The sequence below is a fragment of the Sus scrofa genome, chromosome 5, assembly GCF_000003025.6.
Source record: "Sus scrofa isolate TJ Tabasco breed Duroc chromosome 5, Sscrofa11.1, whole genome shotgun sequence".
Lineage (NCBI taxonomy): Eukaryota > Metazoa > Chordata > Mammalia > Artiodactyla > Suidae > Sus > Sus scrofa.
The window spans coordinates 30791619-30815473 of record NC_010447.5 but is presented as its reverse complement, the minus strand read 5'-3'; the positions used below and the strand labels follow the sequence as shown (position 1 = coordinate 30815473).

General features: G+C 43.1%; 1 protein-coding gene across 18 annotated transcripts in view; it reads left to right on the top strand.

Moving 5' to 3' along the window:
- Window positions 1–23855, top strand: part of GRIP1 (glutamate receptor interacting protein 1) — a 478395-nt gene that overhangs the window by 359939 nt on the left and 94601 nt on the right. For 11 of the 18 annotated variants that reach the window (XM_021092908.1, XM_021092911.1, XM_021092906.1 and 8 more), the window contains 4 exons: window positions 4903–5058; window positions 5762–5917; window positions 17879–18065; window positions 19235–19380. In XM_021092908.1, coding sequence (XP_020948567.1) covers window positions 4903–5058; window positions 5762–5917; window positions 17879–18065; window positions 19235–19380 — 645 coding nt within the window. The remainder of the gene's footprint in view (window positions 1–4902; window positions 5059–5761; window positions 5918–17878; window positions 18066–19234; window positions 19381–23855) is intronic. The other 7 variants (XM_021092917.1, XM_021092916.1, XM_021092912.1 and 4 more) reach the window with 3 other exon arrangements.

The following is a 23855-nucleotide window of genomic DNA, read 5'->3' as shown; positions in this document are numbered from 1 at the left end:
ACCATTTCGATGGGCACATTCTAGTATCGGTGAATCAGAGATGTGAACAGACCCTATAAAAATGTCATTGTCTTCAGCAGCCTCATTTCCCCCCCAACCTTTTATTTGCCCTGTATATAAATCATAAGTAGTTCAACTAGGTTCCACTCATGAAATATTAAATACTTTTACCTGCCAAGACAGTTTGAGAAGATGAATTTATATACCGAAGTGGATGGAGATCAAGAACTAATTTTTTTTTTCTTCGCTGTGGAAAACCTGGCGTGATTTGTGATTTTTTTTTTCCCCCAGGGGGATGAAGGGCTGGTCATTTAAGTAGTTCTAGCTTCCATTTCTAACCCTGCATCCACCACTTTTGTTGAAAATTGTTGGCCATCTTCTTTATCTAAGATACAGGCATCTTCCTACCTGTTACATTAAAATCAGACTCATCAGTGTTCCTCTTGGGGCTCAGCAATAATGACCCTGACTAGTATCCATGAGGACACGGGTTTAGTCCCTGGCCTTGCTCAGCGGGTTGAGGATCCAGCATAGCCGAGAGCTGCAGTGTAGGTCACAGACGAGGCTTGGATCCCTGTGGCTGTGGCTGTGGTGTAGGCCAGCAGCTACAGCTCTGATTCGACCCCTAGCCGGAGAACGTTCATATACCATAGGTGTGGCCCTAAAAAGGCCAAAACAATTAAAAATAAAATCAGACGTATTTCCAAGAAGAAATAAATATTGTCTCAATTAAAACAGTTAAATCCCAATTAAGACCAAGAGAAATACCCCCCTTCCAATATTATGGTGTTTATAATTCTCAAACTTCTGTTTGGGGTTTGTAATGGACTTCTTTTACATAGCGTTACCATTTTTCCACAAGACTGTTCTGATTATTTTTTCAAACTCTCTGATGCCTAAGCAGCACGTCTCCCATCTCATGGCTGGATAGAGATATAATATTCTCTAGATGTTGCTTAGCAGCAAATAGTATTTTCAGGGAAATATAGAAATGGGCCTCTCCATCGGGAATAGATTAACTGTGCCTTTTGCTGGATAATAGCAGCATTCAAAAAGCCAACAAGAATGAGTTTTAAAAGAGGTCAGAAGTTGTTCCCGCTGGGTCTTTGGGAAACAGTCTTGATTGGAGGAAACTGAGACTTTGGAGGGAGAGGGGGACAGATGAGCACAGTCATAAGGTTTGCTGCATTCAGTACCAGGAGGACTTCCATTTCTGAGCCCTGGGAGCAGCCACGAGAGTAGCGTATTGGCCACAACCCCTGGATTCCTGGACAGGATAAGAGGGTTGAGCTAGAGTGGAGAGCAAATGAAAGTACCTTCCATATCTGATACCTCTTAAGATTTCAACAGTGATGCCATGATGGCATGATAGGAAAAACATTATATTTTCTTTGTTGTTTATTTATCTATAGCAAAGGATGTAAGAGCACACACAGGAAGAGGCAGTGAGGGCAGTGGGGTGGCTGAGGGGAGGGACTCAGAGTCAGAATTTCAGGATTTTAATTCTGGTTTGGGAACTTAGCAAGTTACCCAACTTTTCTCTCCCTCAGTGTCTTCATCTGTAAAATGGGCATTCTCATAATATGTACCTCTTAGGTATCTTGTGAGTATGAGCTGAGCTGGTAGGTAGTGAGGACTCAGGGAAAGCTGCCTGTTAGTATCAGGACCATTACAAGGGAGAATGGACATGAATGTTTTTGCAAAATGAAAGAGCATGCCAAAAATGTAACATGTTAAATGGAAATGCTTCCCTAATTCATGAGTGTCAAGTACCACCACAAAGGATACTCAGTTTAGAGAGCATTTTCAAAATAGGCAGTAGCTGTCTTCTCTGTCCTGCGTGGTTTGTTGAATGCCTTTTGCACTCCTTATCCATGGTGTGCAATTTTGTGCGTGACCTTATATAATTTTTGTTTCTTAATTATTTTGTATGTATGAAACTTTAATCTCCAAGAATAGTTCAAAGTCAAGGTAAGTATTATGATCTACATTGAACCTGCCTGCCACAAACGGTGCCATGCTGGGCACACAATAGGTGGTCAATATCTTTCTTATTGGGTTATTAATTGGTCTTGATAATACTCAAAAACGCCCAGTAGTTTTCAAAGCACTCCATAAAGAACTGGGTCAAAAAGTGAATATAAAATTCTGAGTCCACTCACTATACCTACCTCATTTGAAACACAGACAATACAGAGTATAATAGAGTGGCTGTGGGTGTAGGTGAGCCAGACCCAGCAATGACTGCATCTTGCAAAAAGTCTTCTGGTACATCCTAAAGCAGGATGAGGATGGTGAAAGAGAAGCCATCAGGGGTTCCCCCACAATGCTCTTTATCACAAGGGAAATGCTACTGCAGTGTGGACATGGACCCTCTGGCTGGTATTCCTATTCATTCATGCATGTATTCATACATTCATTCACTCATTCATCAGTCATCATATACCAGCCACTGTTCTAGTTGCCATGATGCATCGATTGAGCATGACAAGCAAAGTAGATTCCTAGTCTCATGGAATTTACATTCCACATATAGAGAGAAACATTAAAAGTCTATGAAATAAAATAAAGCCATTTCAGGCAGTTACTGGTGCTATGAAAAATTTAAAACAGCAATGGGATAGCAAAGGGACAGGGCAGCTATTTCATCCAAGGAGATCAGAACTCTGACTTCTCTGAGGAGGTGGCACTTGAGCTGAGATCTGAAGCATGGAAAGAAGCCAGCCATGCAAACAAGTGGGAGAATGAGAGGTAAGAAGAATAGGAAGTGCAAATGCCCTGAGACAGGAGGCAGCCTGACTTGTTCTAAGACAGGACAGAAGGGCGAATATGGCTGAAACAGTCAATGATGAGGAGAATGGTAGGGGGTGAAGCTACCATTTGATTCTCTTTGTATGTGTAATCCCCTGAAGTAGCTTAAATAGGAGTCCCATGATATAACTCATGTACATAAAAGATCATTCTGTGTTGCAGATACTGGAAGGTAGGTATTCAGGAGATGAATCAAGGAGCCGAGTCTGAAAATGTGGCAAGAGTGTAGGTGAAAGAGATGATGGCTTGAAACTAGATTGGTGGAGAGGGAGATGGAACTCAAACTAGAAACAGCAGTGGGTAGAAGAAAAGGGCCAGACAATTTAGGGCTACAAAATTATGGTGGCCATAAATGTGTGCTATAGATTTCTGAAATACTCTCTAAACTTAAGTTTCCAATGAATGAAATCTGTTGAGTGAGAGATACACCTCTTTCCTTTGAAAGATACTTTGTTTGTTGGCATGGCAAGTGGATAGAAAGTAGAATCAATGTTATTAATAAGAGCCCATTGGTGTTTATTCTGTGTGCCAGCATCATGCTAAGCACCTTAGGTACATGATCCTCCCAGTTGCCCTGGGGGATAGATGCTTTCATGATCTCCATTGGACAGATGAGGAAACAGAGGCTTACAGAGGCTGAGTACCCAGCCAGGATCATGTAGGGAAGACCTGCTGGAGCTAGAACAGAACCCAGTTTGGCCTGAGCCCATGGTGATCTCTGCATGTGCTAGTGCTTTTGTTCCATGTACTGTTTCATTCCAGAAAGGAAAAGTGACCAATGAGGCTGATATCACGGATGGTAAAATTTGAACGCTTATCTAAATAACCCTCCTTTAAATACTTACAGAGTATTTGACCCCACCACACAAATAAATACTGCAAAATCATTCCCATATAAGGCATCTACCATTAGAAGCATGGCGGCAGAAGGAGATATAAGTTCATGTTTTATTTTTCATTGTTTAAAAGATAGTTAAAATTTTCATATCAGAGTTCCCGTAGTGGCTCAGCGGAAACGAATCTGATTAATATCCGTGAGGATGCAGATTCGATCCCTGGCCTTGCTCAGTGGATTAAGGATCTAACGCTGCTGTAGCTGTGGCGTAGGCCAGTAGCTACAGCTCTGATTTGACTCCTAGCCTGGGAACCTCCGTATGCCGCGGGTGCAGCCCTAAAGACAAAAAAAAAATTTCATATCAACATGTAACAAACATAAAATTGCTCATATTTCAGAATACTGGGTAGAAAGTCAAATATAAACAATATTGAAATTAGAATGGAAATGTGATAAACATTTTATAAAAAATAAAGGGGCCATCAAAATTTTGAAATTAACTTTATTAAAATGTCATGGCATCTTAAAGAAACATAAGAATGTGTAAAATATTTTGATAATAAATATCCCTTTCAAATGTAAATCTATTTTTTAAAAACTCTCAAATAGTAAAATATATTGAGACTTTTATCTTCTTATTAGGGCATAGATAAGATCCTGATATTGATGGATATTTAGAGTGGTTTGTTGTTGAGAAAAATCAACTTTAAGTGATGAAGAGTAATGTAATTAAAGTGTCAGAGCAGTAAATTGTGTGATGTGTGACTTGTAAACGCCTTGAATCAGGAGCCTATGTGATTTATCATTCCTTTTCTTTTTCTCAAAACATGTACTACTAACTGGCCAAGATTTGCAAATCTTTAACTACTAATCTTGTACCATAGATCTTTTGTGGGGTTGACTTGTAAGCTTTAAAAAAAAAAATGTGTTTAATCTCTGCTGTGAAGCACAGGGGAGATTAGAAATTAATTCAATAGTCATCTTAAAAGGATTACAAAAAAATGAGCTGGGGGAAGACATGCATTAGTCTTGGGAAGATGAAAAGTTACCATCCCTGATGTTAATCATTGGTTTTGCTGACCACTGAGAAAAGGGCAAAGCCAAAATGTTTCGGGGTTTTTTTGCAAGCAGCTTTCATTTTTCTTCTTTTTGTTACACTTTTTATTTGTGCACTTCAGTTACCTTTTCCTTTTTTTTTTTTTTTTCCGGTTGTTTGTTTGTTTTTCTTATTTCTCATCATCACTTCATGTGGGCAGTGAGAATTCAGAGGAGCGACAGGCAACTTACCTGGGATTCCTGGGCCAGCAACCACTGCAGCCTCCACACCTACCATCACTATAACACGTACCACCCTGACCATTGCAGAGCGCCGGCCCTGACATTCCCGAAAGCACCTCCTCCAAACAGCCCTCGTAATGTTCCAGGCTTTCTCCTCCTGGTCTTTTATTTAAATCGTATTCCTCTCCCTCCTTCCTCACCTAATTCATACTGCATTTGGCTTCATGGGTGTTGTGCGCTTTTTTTTTTTTTTTTTTTTTTTTTTTTTTTTTTTTTGTAGTAGCAACTTATCATTTCTGACATCTCGTCTTTTTCTGTAGAAAGCATTTATTGTTAGGGTAGGATGTAAATGTTCAGACTGCTTTATGTGTGGTCACGAAATGACAATGCAGAATGTTTTACAGAGTACAGTGTTCTTGGTCCTTATTTTGTGTGTGTGGAACCACTTGTGAAATTCATGTCAGAAAACATCTATGAAAATGAGATTATGTATCTGATGCACTGAGTTGTTTATGGAGAAACTTGTTTCAATGTTTACTTATTTACTTACTTATTTATTTATTTATTTTTGGTCCAAAGCAAAATCAATAGAGCCTGTCTGTGTTCCTTTGTACTTAGGAGGATCAGTGCTGGTCCTCAGCCATTTCTGGGTTCTTGTAAGTCGGATTCTAAAACGCTATCTCCATGGCTCCTGAGACCCGGTCTCTGATTGGTTGGGGTCCTCACTAGCCCTTGCTGTGCACCAGTGTGTCTTTCTGGATTGTTTCTGGCTGGCAGGTGTGGCAGGCTCACACCTCACCTGTGAGTGCTCTGTGCCAAGTCTTCACTCTCTTACAGCAGCTTTGGTGTCCTCATCCTTCTCTCCTACCTCCATGAGTGCGTACAGCCTGAGTTCCCTGAACATGGGGACTTTGCCTCGAAGCCTCTACTCCACGAGCCCACGTGGAACCATGATGAGGAGGAGACTGAAAAAGAAAGACTTCAAAAGCTCACGTAAGTGGAATGTTAGCCAGTGTCTCTTGACCTGGAGAACACTTGTGGGTCCAGGTCCATTGAGTCTTTGATGTAAGGACGTCTAGGGCGAGAGTGTTTTATAGGGCCCAGATGTCAGGTGGAGGCTAAGTAGTTCACAGCCTGTGCCAGAGACCATTGAAAAAAGATCCATTATCTATAGGATATTATGTATTTGTGTTGCACCAAATACAATTTCAGATTGAGATACATAGTTCATAATACCTTTGCCTACACCTTTTTAGTTGAGGCTTTTTTCTTGCCCTTTTGATCTGATAAAATAACCAAAGATGTGGAGTTCCGGTTGTGGCTCAGTGGGTTATGAACCCCACTAGTATCCATGAGGATGCAGGTTTGATCCCTGGCCTCGCTCAGTGCGTTAAGGATCCAGCGTTGCCATGAGTTGTGGCTGTGGCGGTGGCCGGCAGCTGTAGCTCAGATTCAACCCCTAGCCAGGTGTGTGGCCCTAAAAAGAAAAAAAAATAATAACCAAAGATGTGCTTTTTTTTTTCTTTAAAACTCCTTAACTTATATTCTGGGTTCTTTGGACACGAAACCTTTGTTCTTAGTTTCTTTCTCATGCTAAAGCAGTTTTTTGAAAGCTGGGTTCCCCTTTGGATAAATGTAAGAACCCCATGCATTTGTTTGATATTATTATAATTGCATATTTAATTCTATTTCTCGAACCTCCCCCTGCAAAAAAGATAATGGTAAGTTTGAATGTGCCTTTCAAAACTACACCTCATTCCAAATTCTAATACTTTTCCCAGGAACTTACTCCCTGGAAAATCACTGCCCTAACATTTATCTCCGTTGCCTACTCCAGCCTCAGGAAGCCTGAAAGGTGCTCATGTTTATGGCACGCATCCTAAAGTCTAGGAATTTTGACTCTGATTTTTAGAAATATGATCTTCTGGGACAGCCAAGCACATGATAGGCTAGGCAAGATGAGGAAGGTGTGGTTGGCTCCTTCCTTTTGGATAGCTGGGTTTACTTGTAAAGGGGAAAAGGGTGGCTGAATGCCAAAGGGGAGAAACACATATCACTCCTGGATTTTTCTTTTGTGGGGGTGGGAGGGCAGATCATAATTTCTCATCATAACCACATGTCTTAAAGGAAGAGAATACCTGTCCTTCCCAGCAGATCTAATCATAGTCTAGAGATGGGTGAGTATTTCTTGGTTTGGGGGGGGGGCATGATTGTGATTCCTGTGAAGAAGCTCAAAGAATATGGGGTATCTCCCTGTGCTTCCCATGGGGATAAAGTAAGGAGCATCTTCGGTCACCTAAGCACAGCCAAAGCCAGGTACTTCTCTTCTGGTGGCAGAGAGAGAATGTTCTTGGAAGAGGAGTGGCCAGGCCTATTGGCTCTTCAGCTTGTTTGCCAGAGAGTCATCTTCAAACTCTCGTGGACTTGTCATGGTCCTGCCAGTACTCTCGTTAGGGTAGGAGACCAGCCATCATCCCCCCTGGGAAAGAGTCTCTTCGTGCTGCAGGAACCTGAAGGTGTCCTGACAAAACCATTGCTGTGGTATATTCATGACTGTGAGGTGCACATCTCTTCAAAGATAAGGGGATTTCTCATCTTTAGTATATGTAAATGGAAGGAAGATTGAGTCAAAATGAGCACAAGGACTTCTAGAGGCTCATGTTTCATAGCTGACACTGGAGAATAAATTATTTACTATTGGAAGAAACAAGTGGAAGGCAGCATAGTCAACTGGTTATAGACTCTGGAACCAGGCCACATGGGTTCTCATCCCAGGGTCCTTACTTTCTAGCTCTAGGACCTTGAGCAAGTTTTCTTAAGCTCTCTATACCTTGACTTTAACTACAAACAGGGACTAATTGTAGTACTCACCTCACTGGGTAATTGTGAAGATTCTATGAAAATGTATATATATTCTTGCCACCAAAAGGAACATACGGAACAAGAAATATGCTCTAGATTATGTATTCATATATATATATATATATATATATATGTTCGTATATTCACATACAATCTTCACAATTACCCAATTAAATAAGTGCTATGAGTATATATATATATATATATATTTATATATATATATAATAGAACATATATGTTAGCTACAACAATACTTGGTAAATAATCAGCACTAATTAACTGTTAGCTATTTTGAAGAGTTTGTGTTTGCTGTGCTTATGCCCGAATCGGAAATGTTAACACCACTCTCAAACTTAAGCATTTTTCACAGGGGTTTCACTTTGGCATAATTCCTAGGTCAAGTCTTCCGTAGAATGCCTCAGGATTTGTGGTGGAGATTTGTATATGAAATGTTTTACATAAAACGGCTTCATGGGCAGCAGTGCTTACTGAGAGAAAACTTGCTAACAGCCCTCAGCAGGGAAATGCAATTAAAACGAGTGCATTTGTGTACGTACTTCTGCTTTAATAGCTAAACATTTGTTTGTGTTGGGTGAGATCAGCTATGTGGATTAAGAACATTAGTGACTACAAATCAATGATAACCTGTTTGGCTGTCTCAGGTTGATGTTTACACATCTTGAATTTTGTAGTCGGAAACGAAGCTGAGGCCACCCTGTCACTGATACCCATAACCAGCTGATAGATTCTCTCTTGAAACAGCATGTTATTCTCCAACATAGTAGAAATACAAACAGAAGCCTGGTTCTAGAAATAGAAAGTCCTTGTTATTTGTTTGCCATAGACATTAGCCTCTAGAGCACCACTGGCCATATACCTACCAGAATTTATAAGTGTGTCTCGGGAAATCATATATTTCATTTTTTTTTTTTTTTTTTTGTCTTTTTGCTTTTCTAGGGCTGCTCCTGTGGCATATGGAGGTTCCCAGGCTATGGGTCGAATCAGAGCTTCCAGCCTTCACCAGAACCACAGCAACGAGGGATCTGAACCGCGTCTGTGACCTACACCACAGCTCATGGCAACGCCGGATCCTTAACCCATTGAGCAAGGCCAGGGATCGAACTGGCAACCTCATGGTTCCTAGTTGGATTTGTTAACCACTGAGCCATGACGGGAACTCCTCATTTTGTATTTTAATCAAACAGTAAGGTCCAGAAGGCTATAAACTTTTTTGGTTTTATTTTTTGTTTCGTTTTTTTGGCTGCACCTGTGGCATATGGAAATTCTCAGGCCTGGGATTGAATCCACATTGCAGCAGTGACAACACCAGACCCTTAGCTGCTAGGCCACCAGGGAACTCCCAGAAATCTATAAACTTTTATTCTCACTTCAAAACGACCCAGAACAACAAATGATAGTTTTCCAAAGTCAGAAAGAAAAACCAAGGATTTCAGATTTTGGTTTTCTTTTTCACTTTGCTTTTCTTTTTTGCTTAAGAGGGACATGGACCCATTAGACATAAAGGTTTTCCAAAATAACTGATAATAAAAGTTTTATTGCCACTCTCCCTATACCATAGTTTATTTCCACCATTTTATTTATGTCTTTATTCTGTGCCACCATTTGCTGCCCCCTTTCTAATACTTCTGTTTCTATAGCAACCAGGCCATTTGTATGGATGGTGAGTCATGGCAAAGTCACAACAAATATAATAAAAGTCTCCTTCCTGCATTGGTGATGAGTTGAGGCCAGAGCCTGCAAAGCAGAAAAAAAATTCTTCCTATGTTTCTAATACAAAGGAAGGATGTGGCCAGAAAAGAATGAAATCTTCTCTCATAAATATTTCAAGCATTCTGTGTCATTGACCAAAGGGGAAAATATGGGAAGGCTGTAAACAACGTGTTACTAGGATTAAAAGAGGAAAGTGGGCGCTGTGTTTGTGTCACAGGGAAAAATGACAAGTACCCCCACCACAAGGCTTCCGGGAATGTCATAAAGCCCTGGGAGGGGAGCAGAGCCATGTCACAGAGGAAACCCTCTTGTCACCTCTTCTGGATTCTTACTCAGGTGAATAAGTCCCACAGGCTGAGCTACCCCTTTTTCTGCCACGGAGGCCTAAGTCCGTTCCAGAGCCCCATTATCCACCCCGGGTGATGGCAGGGGCCTGAGAAGTGGATCCAGCCAGTTCTCACCTCCGTTCCTGCAGGGCCAGTGTAGACTGTGCCCAGTCTGCCTGAATTGCAGCAAAGGGTGGACTTAGAACACGTTCTCAGGATGATCTTTGCCTCTTTCGTGGTCATCACGTACTTCAGGGAGGGCACCGCCAACAAGAGCTGAAAGGAAGAGAATGAAAAAACCTAACCATTTTTGTCCCTTCCACCGTCCCCTGAAAAAATCGTGGAAGACAAAGGCAGCTCATGGTAAGCTTTGATAAGTGACCATGCCCGGAACTGCAGCACCCCCCACCTGCCCTGTCCCGTCCCGCTATGTCCCCATTTGGAGAAGGGAACTGTTGGCCACTCCCACCGTCTCCTGAGCTGAATGACCCAGTACATAAGGTGTTGGGTCTATGGCAGGTGGATTCTAAGATGGAACACTTTTGTGAGATACAGGTCTTCAAGTACAGGATCAAAGAATGGCAAACACAGAGTCCCCGTCGTGGCTCAGTGGTTAACGAATCCGACTAGGAACCATGGGGTGTCGGGTTCCATCCCTGACCTTGCTCAGTGGGTTAAGGATCAGGCGTTGCTGTGCCTGTGGTGTAGGCTGGCGGCTACAGCTCCGATTAGACCCCTGGCCTGGGAACCTCCATATATCGTGGGAACGGCCCTAGAAAAGGCAAAAAAAAAAAAAAAAAAAAAAAAAGACAAAAAGAAAAGAATAATAATGGCAAACACAGTATAAATACAGGGAGATACCACGGTCACACAGGTGGTTTTCCCAGGGTAATGCTCATCCATTGCACTCCACTTGTGCTGACCCCCGCCCCCCAAAAGCAGGCAACTCAAGGGCATTAATTCATGTAGTGGGAAACAGTGTTTGTGCTTTCCCCTGTTTAAAAAGAATCTCTTGAGGTCCAGTTCTCACTATACTTTTTAAAGGATTTCCATATCACAGCTGTCTAAAATAAGGAAATATTTGGCAGATTTTTTAAACGTTTTAAAGCTGCCAAGTTGTCTTTGGCCTCCGCTCCCTTCCTTACACTAAGACAAGAATTGGCAGAATCACAGCATCCTTGCCTGCAGGCCCCTCCAAACGAGAGTGGCCACAGGACAGAGCAGATGCGAATCGTGAACACAACCTTGGCACACCCCGGTGAGCAGGATTCAAGCACCGCATGTCAGAGACTGAGTCATTTCCATCCTCACCTGTGAGGTGAGGGCACACCTCAGGCCAGAGCCTGTCCCTTGCTGGAGTGTCTGCTGCTGGAGAGAGAATTCATCATGCAGTTGTTTAAACTGCAGGGTGATAACTGACAAATCCCCTTTATTTTCTTCTGCTGGTTGACCACAATAATGAAGCAGGGTCATCAAGCTCATCTTTTTCTCCGCCAAGTAATACTGGTTGGTTTTTTTCTTCTGGCCCATAAGCTTTAAATCGACAATTTATCTTTTTCGTATCTGGTGGTGATTTTCAAGACTTTAATACGTATGGGTAATCAGTACATGCAATGCAAATGAAATTTTAATCTTTTGAAGAACAGATTCAAGTATGTCAGAGGACTTTCAGAGTTAATGGTAAAATCCTAGATTATTTAATATAATCTCATCTTTGTTAAATTATAACTATATAATTATAAAACCAATGTTTAATATACATTTAATTCTAAATTAAATGTCCTAATAATTTCTATCACCTCAGCTTGCAGCAGATTTAATGATACCCATAGAGAATTAATACTTACTTCTGGAATTTCCACTGTGGCTCAGCAGGTTAAGGACCCAACGTTGTCTCCATGAGGATGTGGGTTTAATCCCTGGCTCCTCCCAGTAGGTAAAGGATATGGCATTACCACAATCTGCAGCGTAGGTCACAGAGGCAGCTCTGATCCAGTGTTGCCATGGCTGTGGTATAGGCCACAGCTGCAGCTCCAATTCCACCCGTTGGCCCAGGAACTTCCATATGCTGCAGGTGCAGCCGTAAAAAAGGAAAAACAAAAAACAAAAAAACCTTATTTCTATATTCAAAACCTTCTAGAGAATGAAATTTCCTAACTATCCTCATAATTCTTCTGGGAGTTCCCATCATGGTGCAGTGGTTAACGAATCCGACTAGGAACCATGAGATTGTGGGTTCGATCCCTGGCCTTGCTCAGTGGGTTAAGGATCCGGCATTGCCATGAGTTGTGGTGTAGGTTGCAGACATGGCTTGGATCCCACGTTGCTGTGGCTCTGGTATAGGCCGGCAGCTACAGCTCTGATTAGCCCCCTAGCCTGGGAATCTCCATACTTCACAGGAAGCGGCCCTAGAAAAGGCAAAAAGACAAAAAAAAAAAAAATTATTCCAAAAAAATATATCAGGCCTCTTCCTTGAGAAGGTCTTCACTGTATTTCACTGATCTCTCCTATTACTATTAAGTTGATGTGTTCCTTTTTGATTCTTTCCTAGTAGAGATGGTAATCAGCTGACTTAACGATTCAAAAATAATTTTTAGGTGTTCCTGTCATGGCGCAGCGGTTAACAACCCGAGTAGGAACCGTGAGGTTGTGGGTTCAATCCCTGGCCTTGCTTAGTGGATAAGGCCTCTGGCGTTGCCGCGAGCTGTGGTGTAGGTCGAAGACGCAGCTCGGATCCCACGTGGCTGTGGTGGTGGTGTAGGCTGGCAGCTGTAGCTCTGATTCGACCCCTAGCCTGGGAACCTCCATATGCCGCAGGTGTGGCCCTGAAAAGACAAAAGACAAAAAATACTAAGAATAATAACAATTTATAATTCCAATCAAGTAGTCCAAAAATATATACCAAATTGGGACCGCAAATGGAAAATATATTAATGTGAACTTAGAGGAAGATGTGCAGAAAGGAAAGTATTCCTGCGGAAGTCCAAAAGCTTCACTTGAAAGACAAAGTGGGGGTCCTCTGCCAGATAGGTGATGTTCTGATATTATATTCCTGCCTGTTCTGAGTACTCAGTGGGAGGAACATGCAACTCTCCAGACCCTTAGAGACAGGAAGTGGTTATCTCCTACTGGTTTTGTGCCACCCATAACAAAATGTATGATCTGGAGAGCCATCAAAGTACAACTGATATCCACAAAGACACACTGGAAATTATGATCTGAATTAGTATTTGATAGTTTATGTGTCAGATCTTGGAGTTGTAGCCACCATTTGTAAAAAGCTTAGGGTTGGGAGTGACCTTCACCCACTTGTGCAGGCTACTTTAATCTCCTTGACGTTAATCCTGCTGGGAAAGAACAATGATGGTGTTTCTTAAGAAGTAGATGTTCCTTAACTCTGGCTGGAAAAATGATCCCTCTCACCATCCTCTGCCATGTCAGTGCCATGCTGGAATGACCTGCATGGTAGAAAAATCAGGATCCTGAAAAACAGCATCTAGTTCCTTAACTTAACCGAATCTACATCAAGTGTTGGTTCCAAAAAGGAAAATGTTGATATACCAAAACTGAATTGATCTCTCATGTATTTAGCCTTTATGGAATGTTCCAGGCACTGGGATTTTCAGAGAGGAAAAAATCTGGTTTTCAATCTTGAAAAAACTCAGGGTGAAGTGGAGAGACAGGCAAGCAAGTAAAAACCTGATAAACATGGAACAAGGACCATGTATTAGAAATGTGGAAATGTAGAAAAGTAAGTATCTAATTCTGTCTGGATAAGGCAGGGGACAGACATTAAAAACCTAGGGAAAGGGCTAAAGTAGCAGAAGGCACAGCATATACAAAGGCACAGAGGTATGACAGCAGGTCTGGAGAACACGGCATAGGAATGGAGCCTTGAGGAACATGAAACTGGATGAGCAGGAGGAAATGCACTTAGAAAAGATCCTGTGTACTCTGCTGGAATTAAAGGTTTTGTTCTATAGGAAATTGGGAGCCATTAAAAGAGTCTAAACTGGAGGATGACTTTTGTGTATTAGAAAAGCCATTCTGGCAGCTGTTAGCAAAAGAAAGAGGCAAGGACACTGGTAGGAAGCCTATATAGTAATCTCTGCTAGGAATGACAGGTTCTACTCTAGGGGAGGAGATAAGTTGGGGCCTCATCACAAAGCAAGTTAATCTGGCAACAATAAATAGAAAGCATTGGACGTAGGGATTGCAAGTTCAATCCCTGGCTTTGCTCAGTGGGTTATGGATCTGGCGTGAAGGCAAGTTGTGATCTGGGTTGCAGATGCAGCTCGGATCCAGTGTTGTCATGACTGGGGCGTAGGCCACAGCTGCAGCTCCAATTCGACCCCTGGCCCGGAAACTTCCATACATTGCAGGTGCTGTCGTAAAAAGAAAAAAAAAAGAACAATTGAAATAATGAACTGAATGCAATGAAAATAGTGAAAGCCTTATTGGCAGTAAGAAGGGAAAAGAGGATTTATTATACCTGATATAGTTTAGTGATCATCCTGGGAGAATTTAGCAACTGATTGAATTTGAAACAATGAGGAGTTGTGAGTCAAAGGCTGCTTTGAGATTTTCAAGCGCGGAGGGCTGTAAGCATGATTCCATTCATAGGAATAGTAGAGACAATGAGAAAGAGAAAGTGACCGACTCAACTTGAAGATGTTGAGGTTGAGGAGTGAATGAGACATCCTTGTGGATGGACATCAAGGAAAGTCATCACTGGAGCTTGAGAGAACTAGAGGGGTTGACAGAAGATACATGTGAGGTCCTATGGTGGGTGTGTTGGAAGTGAACGTGGGAAAGAGTGAGAGTAGAAAAGGCTTAGGCCAGAACCATGGTCAGCTCCATCCATATTTGGAAGGGAACTTGGTAGGGCCTGAAAAAGTAGGAAACTAAGAACAAAGCTTCATCAGAACCGAGAAATAAACCTTAGAAAGAAAGGGATGGTTCCCAAAGCCAGTTGTTGCAGAGTGATTTAGAGCCAATGAAGCTATCAACTATGGCAATCACAAAGTCACCCATGAGGAGCAGTTACAGTAAAAAATGAAGGGAGAAGCCAAATTGTAGGCAGTTTGGGAATAGGTACAAACCTATAGAGAAAGGTCAGAAAGCTAGGGGAGTGAGTAGGAAAGTTAGAAAAAAAAACATTAAGAGAGGTGTTTTCATGGCACGAGGTCACAGAGGGAGTGGAAAGGGATAGTATCAAAAATACTGAAAGGGGGAGTTCCTGTCGTGGCTCAGTGGTTAAAGAACCCAACTAGTATCCATCAGGATGCGGGTTTGATCCCTGGCCTTGCTCAGTGGGTTAAGGATCCAGCATTGCCATGAGCTGTGGTGCAGGTTGCAAGTGTGGCTCAGATCCCACATTGCAGCACCTGTGGTGTAGACCGGCAGCTGTAGCTCTGATCGGCCCCCTAGCCTAGAAACCTCCGAATGACACAGCGTGGCCCTAAAAAAAAGACAAAAGACAAAGATAAAATACTGAAAGGGGAGTTCCTGTGTGACTCAGCAGATTAAGAACCTAACACAGTGTCCATGAAAATTCAGGTTTGACCAAGATTCCCTGATCTCGATCATTGGCTTAAGGATCCAGCATTGCCACAAGCTGCGGCATAGGTCACAGATGTGGCTCAGATCCCTGCATTGCTGTGGCTGTGGCATAGGCTAGCAGCTGCAGCTCCAATTTGACCACTAGCCTGGCAACTTCCTTATGCCTCAGGTGTGGCCTTAAAAAAAAAAAAAAAAGGTACTGAAAGGAAGGAATTTTATTTAGCCTTGAAATGAAAAAAAATGTACACTTCCTGAAACAGGGGGAAGGAGAAAGAAATTGAGGTTAAAAACCTGCTGTTTAAAGAGCTCTTCAAATGACTGGATATTTCAGTCTTGTAAGAAATGTTTGCAACAAATCCTGTGAGGAATCAAGGAAGGTGCTAAAATATTACACTGCAAAAGATCCCAAGGCCCCATAGAGAAAAATGTGAATTTGTCATGACTTTCTATAGCACCCTTCAGCAACTCTGGAACATTGGTGGAGCTGACTAGCCATTACCAAGAGTACAGTGTATCAGAGTAGAGAAAAATCACATAAGATTTAAGAATACTAGCAGATGCATCACTGAAATGGTCATCAGAGGTCCATGTGGAGGGAAATGATGCTAGAAAAGGCAACAAGTAAAGATGATGGCTTGTAAACAGCATTCACCAGATTCTCATGTGAGGGAGGCGAGGCTTCTGGGGTCTCCTGTTCCTACCTTAATACCTGCAGTAGCTGTGTTTTTTATCTGGAATACAAGGGCTTTCCTATGCGGGTTGGGGTGGGATGGATGTGTTGCTAAAAGTATTATTTGACAGCCATTGGACTAGGAGACAAGTGAAAGAAAATAGGACTGGGAGTCATAAAGAGGAGATGATTCGATCGTAGGGACTGGGGATGATAGATATGGATCTGTGATCAGTGAGAAGGATTCAGGTATGGAGATCTTAGAGCTCTATCCATTTTGAAGGAAGATGGGGTCCAGCATAGGGGTCTGCTGGCAGAGAGCTGAAGGAAGGTTGGAATTGCCAGTGACTGGCCTTGAGGGAGCTCAAGAACACATCAGACCAGCATGTAAAGAAATTATGACCATGACGTCAAAGGTACCGAGGATGAGGAAAAGCTACAGGTTAGAGGAGATAGGTTCCGAGCCAAGTCCTGAAATCAGCGAACGGAGGAACTTTTGCAAAAGTAGAAAACTATGGGTTTGATGATGAGACAAAGCAGCATAAATAAATGCAGAATGTGAACTTTTTTTTTTCTTTTTCTCTATTGTTATTTTTTGCTTTTTAGGGCCGCACCAGCAGCATATGGAGGTTCCCAGGCTAGGGGTTGAACTGGAGCTACAGCTGCCGGCCTATGCCAGAGCCACAGCAACTCAGGATCTGAGCCTCATCTGGGACCTACACCACAGCTTATGGCAATGCCAGATCCTCAACCCACTGAGTGAGGCCAGGGATCGAACCCACAACCTCATGGTTCCTAGTCGGATGTGCTTCCACTGAGCCATGATGGGAACTCCTGGAATGTGGATCTTAAAATAAGAGTGGTTTGAGGTAAACAGCATGGCATACGGGGAGCAAGGCGTACTCTAAACCCTTCTCTCTCCAGTCCAGCATAGGACCCTAAGACAGAGAGCTTGCTCACGGAGAGCAAAGGAGCCTCGGGTCCCAGTGGGCAGCAGTGAGAAAAAGACATTCCAGGAGGAGGTTTTGTCATGACCTAGGCTGGGAATGAGAATAAGACAGGTGTGTGCCTGGGGGCTTACATGAATACCAGAGGAATGAATGAAATAAGAGATGACAAAGCAAGTTGGAGACCCCAAGGAAAAGAACAAGTGCGGAAGAGACCAAATCTTGGGGTAGGAGAAATGTAGCGTTAAAATGTAGCCATCATGCCAACCAACACTAGATTAAGGCTGATGACCAGCACCCCAGGAGCCAGAGTTGGATTAATTATTTCTTCAAAACTGAAGGTCATGTTGTTTGTAAAAAGCTTCAACTTTAGGTACAAATGGCTAAAATGGGGCACGGGGGAGGGGGGACATTAGACCTGTTAGCCCAACCCCTTTTTCCTAGGTGGGGAAGGGATTAATGACTTACCCCAAGATCACCCAGCTGGTTGCTTAGTGGCCAAGCCAGGACTAGACCTCAAGTTCCCTGACCCCGAGACTCTCCTCTTCCTATAGCTCCACAGCTTCCTATGGCTCCCAGAGTATTAGGGGTGGGTAAGAGGAGGGGCTACAGTGATGCTATGACTTAAATGTGACAACTATTGAGAGATTCATTTATCCTGTTCAGCTCTAGCTAAACTTTTTTGCTAAAAGGCAAGAATCTCACGGCTCACCATTTCCAACCAACGGTTTGTGTGTTTGGTTTTTTTTTTTTTTTTTTTTTTTTTTTTCCAGAGACATGATCTGTTTCAGAACTGCTGGTGCTCCTGATGCTTGCTCCAGTGTAAAGTCATTTTTGTGTGTGTTTGTTCCTCTAGTGTCTTTAGCCTCTAGCACAGTGGGCTTGGCTGGGCAGGTTGTTCACACAGAAACCACAGAGGTTGTGCTGACAGCAGATCCTGTCACGGGATTTGGGATTCAACTGCAAGGCAGCGTGTTTGCCACGGAGACCCTCTCTTCTCCACCTCTAATTTCCTATATTGAAGCTGACAGCCCAGCAGAGAGGTGAGACACTTCCTTTTACAGCATCGTTTTCTGCTCTGCATTTCTTGCTCCCTATCTTTGAGTAGCTAATAAATTATGGAACAGTGCTCCGTGCAGGACATGCAAAGCCTGATGAACTCTCCATTCTGACAATAAAATTTTATGTTCTTGATCAGGTTTGAGAAGAATGGCAAGCCTGCTAAATTAATTAAAAAGGGAGAAAAAATTCCATTTAAAAAAAATATCTGAAGTCCAAACTTCGTAATTTCTCTGCCATGCAGGAATGTACAGTCATCATTACTATATACTGGTCCAGATCAGATTATAACAATGCATTGCTGTTGAATTATTAATTGCTTCTCTTCAACACTACAGGATTCCCTTGCTCACATTTGTAGCTATGAAGTGAAAGAATGTAGGACCTTGCATATAACTGAATCACTTTGCTGTACACCTGAAACTAACACAATATTATAAATCAGCTATACTTTAATTTTTTTAAGAAACTCATGGACTTGGAGAACAGACTATGGTTGCCCATGGGGAGGGGGAGAGAGTGGGATGGACTGGGAATCTGGGGTTAATAGATGCAAACTTTTGCCTTTGGAATGGATAAGCAATGAGATTCTGCTGTGTAGCACTGGGAACTATATCTAGTCACTTACGATGGAGCACGATGGAGGATAATGTGGGTCTCTTGGCTGTATAGTAGAAAACTGACAGAACTCTGTAAACCAGCTATAATGGAAAAAATAAAAATCATTTTAAAAAAATGAATGTAGGATGTTAACACTTGACCTAATAGGATGCTTTGAATAAATAAGACCAATGCTGTTTTGCACAGATCTTGGCAATGTCGACTTGATAATTTTTTTTTTTTTTTGGTCTTTTTGCTATTTCTTGGGCCACTCCTGCGGCATATGGACGTTCCCAGGCTAGGGGTCGAATTGGAGCTGTAGGCACTGACCTACGCCAGAGCCACAGCAACACGGGATCCGAGCCATGTCTGCAACCTACACCACAGCTCACGGCAACGCCGGATCGTTAACCCACTGAGCAAGGGCAGGGACCGAACCCGAAATCTCATGGTTCCTAGTCGGATTCGTTAACCACTGCGCCACGACAGGAACTCCTCAACTTGATAATTCTTTACTCTATCTACAACCTGTAACATGTGGTTCTAAATTTAGGTGTGGAGTGCTACAGATTGGAGACAGAGTGCTGGCCATTAATGGAATTCCCACTGAAGACAGCACCTTTGAGGAAGCCAATCAGCTTCTCCGAGACTCTTCAATCACAAGCAAGGTCACATTGGAAATTGAGTTTGATGTTGCAGGTATGATCATATAATCTCAAGTCCACTGCATAGTCAGGAGTGGACTGCATGTGAATTATATGGACTCTGTGGCAGGGGATGGGGGAGGAACAACAGTTTTTTATATACTGAACATGTTTTTGTTTAGGAGCTTCAGGATGTCATTTTGAATTGATCATTGCCTTTGTATTAGTCATTAAAGTGTCACCACAATTGAAAATAAATGTGACAAAGTGAATAAGTAATAGCCGCTATAAGGTGATAAAAAAAATCATGCAGCCTTTATTCTTCCTGACTTTTCCCCTATATGCTAGGGAAACCATATTCTTCACTCATAGGGACAAGAAATGCCTTTCTCTGACTCTTCCCACAGCAAAAAAAAAAAGGAAGTTCTATGGGAAACAATGAAAATTCATTAGATGGATTTATGCAAGCGCAGGTAAATATTTGGTCTCTAATGTCAAAGAGATATTGTACCAGACACTGGATAAAAATGACAAGGAAGACTCTATTCGCGTCTATTTTAGAGTTCCCCATTGCGGCTCCGTGGGTCAAAAACTCAACTTGTATCCATGAGAATGCAGATTCAATCCCTGGCTTCACTCAGTGGGTTAAGGATCTGGCATCAGCACAAGCTGCCGCATAGGTCACACAGGTGGACCTATGCTGGGCTCCAGTGTTGGTGTGGCTGTGGAGTAGGCCAGCAGCTGTAGCTCTGATTCAACCCCGCATCTGGGAACTTCCTATGCCACAGGAGAGGCCCTAAAAAAAATAAATAAAATTAAAAACTATTTCAGTAACGATCAAGATGCACAATAAGAGAGATTGACCTCAGCATCAAAAACAGCAAGGGCATTCACGTGGCTTAAGTTTGGTCACAGAGGACATCCTTGTACGCAGTTAGTAACAGGTGTACAGGTTTTAGAGGTCTTGGTGCTAGTTCCCCTTTAAGAAAGTTGTCTCCTCAGAGTTCCCTGGTGGGCTCCGTGGGTTAAGGATCTGGCATTGTCACTGCTGTGGTGCAGGTTCAATCCCTGGCCCCAGAACTTCCGCATGCTATAGGCCATAGCCAAAAGAAAGAAAAGAAGAGAAGAGAGAAAAGAAAAGAAAATCATCCTGTCTTGGTGAAATACTATCTCGCAGACCCAATAACCTTTACCAGTCAATAAAGATATGCCTTTAGACAAATATTTGCTGAATATTTACTGTGGGCCAGTTACTGTTGCATACAATGGAGATACAACAGCAGACAGGAAAGGGAAAAAATTCCCGTCTTCATGAAGCTTGTGTTATAGCAGTACAGAAAGTTAATTTTTAAATTAATAAATATAAATGTAGGTGGTAATAGTGCTCTGGGGGGGGCAGAGTGGGGGTTAGAGAATGACTGTAAAGGGATTATTTTCACAGGATGACTCTCGAAGGAAGAGAGATTTGAAGGCTGGGGAGCCAGCCATGTCAGGATCTGGGAGGAGAGCGATTTGGGAGGAGAGGGAAGAGCCAGCATAAAAGACATGAGCCAGAATAACAAGCCTGGTGGATCTGAGACAGCAAAAAGGGCTCTTGCTGGAGCTTATAAGGGAGATGGGGATAAAGATGAGATTTGCTTTTGAAGAGGGGGCGGGAGGGGTTGGAGGAGGCTAAGTAAAACCAGGGCCTTGATAAAATTATAGGTTATGGTTTTTTTTTTTTTTTTTTTTTTTTTTTTTTTTTTTTTTTTTTTTGTCTTTTTGCTATTTCTTGGGCCGCTCCCGAGGCATATGGAGGTTCCTAGGCTAGGGGTCGAATCGGAGCTGTAGCCACCAGCCTACACCAGAGCCACAGCAACACGGGATCTGAACCGCGTCTGCAACCTACACCACAGCTCACGGCAACGCCGGATCCTCAACCCACTGAGCAAGGCCAGGGATTGACCCCACAACCTCATGGTTCCTAGTTGGATTCGTTAACCACTGCACCACGACGGGAACTCCTAGGTTATGTCCTAAGTGTAATGAAGTCATGGAGCATTTGATGGAGGAGAGTGAAATAACCTGATGGACCTTTTGGAGAGAATCTTATGAAACATAGGGGGACAGTAGTGAAGTCAGCAAAAAGGGAAACTTGGAGTTTCCATTGTGGTGCAGTGGAAGCGAATCCGACTAGGAACCATGAGGTTTCATGTTCGATCCCTGGCCTCACTCAGTGGGTTAAAGATCCTGCGTTGCCGTGACCTGTGGTGTAGGTCACAGACGCGGCTCGGATCTGGCGTTGCTGTGGCTGTGGCGTAGGTCGGCAGCTACAGCTCCAATTTGACCCCTAGCCTGGGAACCTCCAAATGCCATGGATGTGGCCCTCAAAAGACAAAATACAAAAAAAAGGGGGGGGGGAGTTATAGCAGTTGGACAGGAAAAGGATGCCGGTGGTTTGGACAAGGTGGTAGTGCTATAGATGGAGGCAGAGAGTGAAATGTAGACATGGCTTGAGGCAGATCACTTGCCTGTGGATTGGACATGATGACTCCTGAGGTGTGAGGGTGAGCAGCTGAGCAGATAGTGGTATCTCTGACCGAGAAGAAGATTTGGAGAGTAGAAACTTGGGGATAACAAAACAGTCCTATTTTAGATATGAGTAGGCAAAGACACTGCCAATACTAGTAAAAAAAAAAAAAAAAAAAAAATCTGCTCTATCTAAGCCAGAGGCAAGGAGCCCCTGCCTTGGAGCTGCTCCCTCGATGCCCTCTGGATGCCCTGACCCACTCTTGTCCCCCAGCCAATCCAGTTAATAACGCCAGACTTCCCACAAAAAGAAACAAGAAAAAAAAGGATAAGCACATCCATTCCTTACTCAAAAGACAGTTCCCAAGCACCAGTAACTAAATAGCAGACCCTGTGCTATGTTCAGATCATTGATTGAAAAACAGTGGAAAATATCAACGTCATCAAGAACCTTGTGGTCAATTCGACACGAGAAAGAACTGCTGAAAGAGAAGAATAGACTTGCTGCAGGTCTCTTGCCACCAGAAAGCAGAAGGATGTGCCCAGGAAACTGCAGGCAGTACCTCCTGGAGCCAGGATTGGGATCTGTGCTAGAGAGCAGGACAAAGGAGTGAGCAGCATGGAGATGAATGTTCAAGTCAGTGGAATGCAGGACACCCCTAAGGGGAGAGAAGGGACAAAAGGGGATGGGGGACGGGACTCTGCCTGAGGAATACTAAGATGTAAAGGGAAAAGATGCTAGGAAGGAAGGCAACGAAGATGCTAGAGGAGAAGTGGGAGGAGCCCCCAGCATGATGGCATTTTGGAAGAAGCCCCAAAGCAAGAGATTCGAGGGAGAAATCGTGGTCAATGATATAAAAGTGCTGTGGAGAATTCAAGTACGAGAAGGCAGGAAAGGAAATGGCCACTGCATTTGGCCATTAGCAAGAAAGACATTGCAGAGAGACATTTCAAGGAATTGGGGGACAGAAGTCAGCTTCAGGGAGCCGGTGGATGAGAGAGAAAGGGTGGAGAAGTACAGGCAAGCGGTGCTTGTGGTCAGCCAAGGAAGTGGGTTGGGGGAGATACTTTGGCAGGAAAAGTGCCAGGAATAGATGAAAAGGGCTAGAGGCCACTGTGGACTGCTCTTTTGGAAACTCCGGCCACATTTCATTACATACGGTGCTCTGTTTTATACTGTCTTACCTTCTAATCCATGGTTCTCAACGAGATCAGTTTTGCTCCAGGGGACATCTGGCCATGTCCAGACATTCAGCGGTAGATGAAAGGATAGGGACAGCAGATCAAGGGGGATTCCAAGTTCAGAAGGGTGTTATTTTATTTTGTTGTCTTGTTAAGATTGGAGAGATTTGGGCATGTTTGGGGCTAGAAATAAATGAGAGAGAAAAGAGATAATTGGTAGTTATGGGTTTCCAAAGGGATGGGAAGGGAAGTTCCCTAGAACGCAGGTGGATAACTAAGACATAAAGTAGAAGACCTCTCTCTAGGAGTTTGAAGAGAAGGAAGTGATATTATAATTACATTTTAGCTGTGTTTAGGATGATCATGTAAGAACTGTCAAGAAAGGGGGAGTTCCCGTCGTGGTGCAGTGGTTAACGAATCCAACTAGGAACCATGAGATTGCAGGTTTGATCCCTGCCCTTGCTCAGTGGGTTGAGGATCCGGCATTGCCGTGAGCTGTGGTGTAGGTCGCAGATGCGGCTCAGATCCCGCGTTGCTGTGGCTGTGGTGTAGGCCGGCGGCTACAGCTCCGATTGGACCCCTAGCCTGGGAACCTCCATATGCTGCAGGAGTGGCTCAAGAAATGGCAAAAAGACCAAAAAAAAAAAAAAGTGTCAGCGTCTTGGAGAGGTGGAAAGAATGTTGACTGTTCAGAATAACTAACGGGGAAATGAGTGAGAAAACCAACTAAACTCAGGTAAAGGCATTTTCAAGCCAGGGGGTGGACTGAACAGAGTCCAGAAGCTCTAAGTTTATAAAAAGCAGTGTCCACATACATGGTTAAGTGGTTTTTGGTCAGGA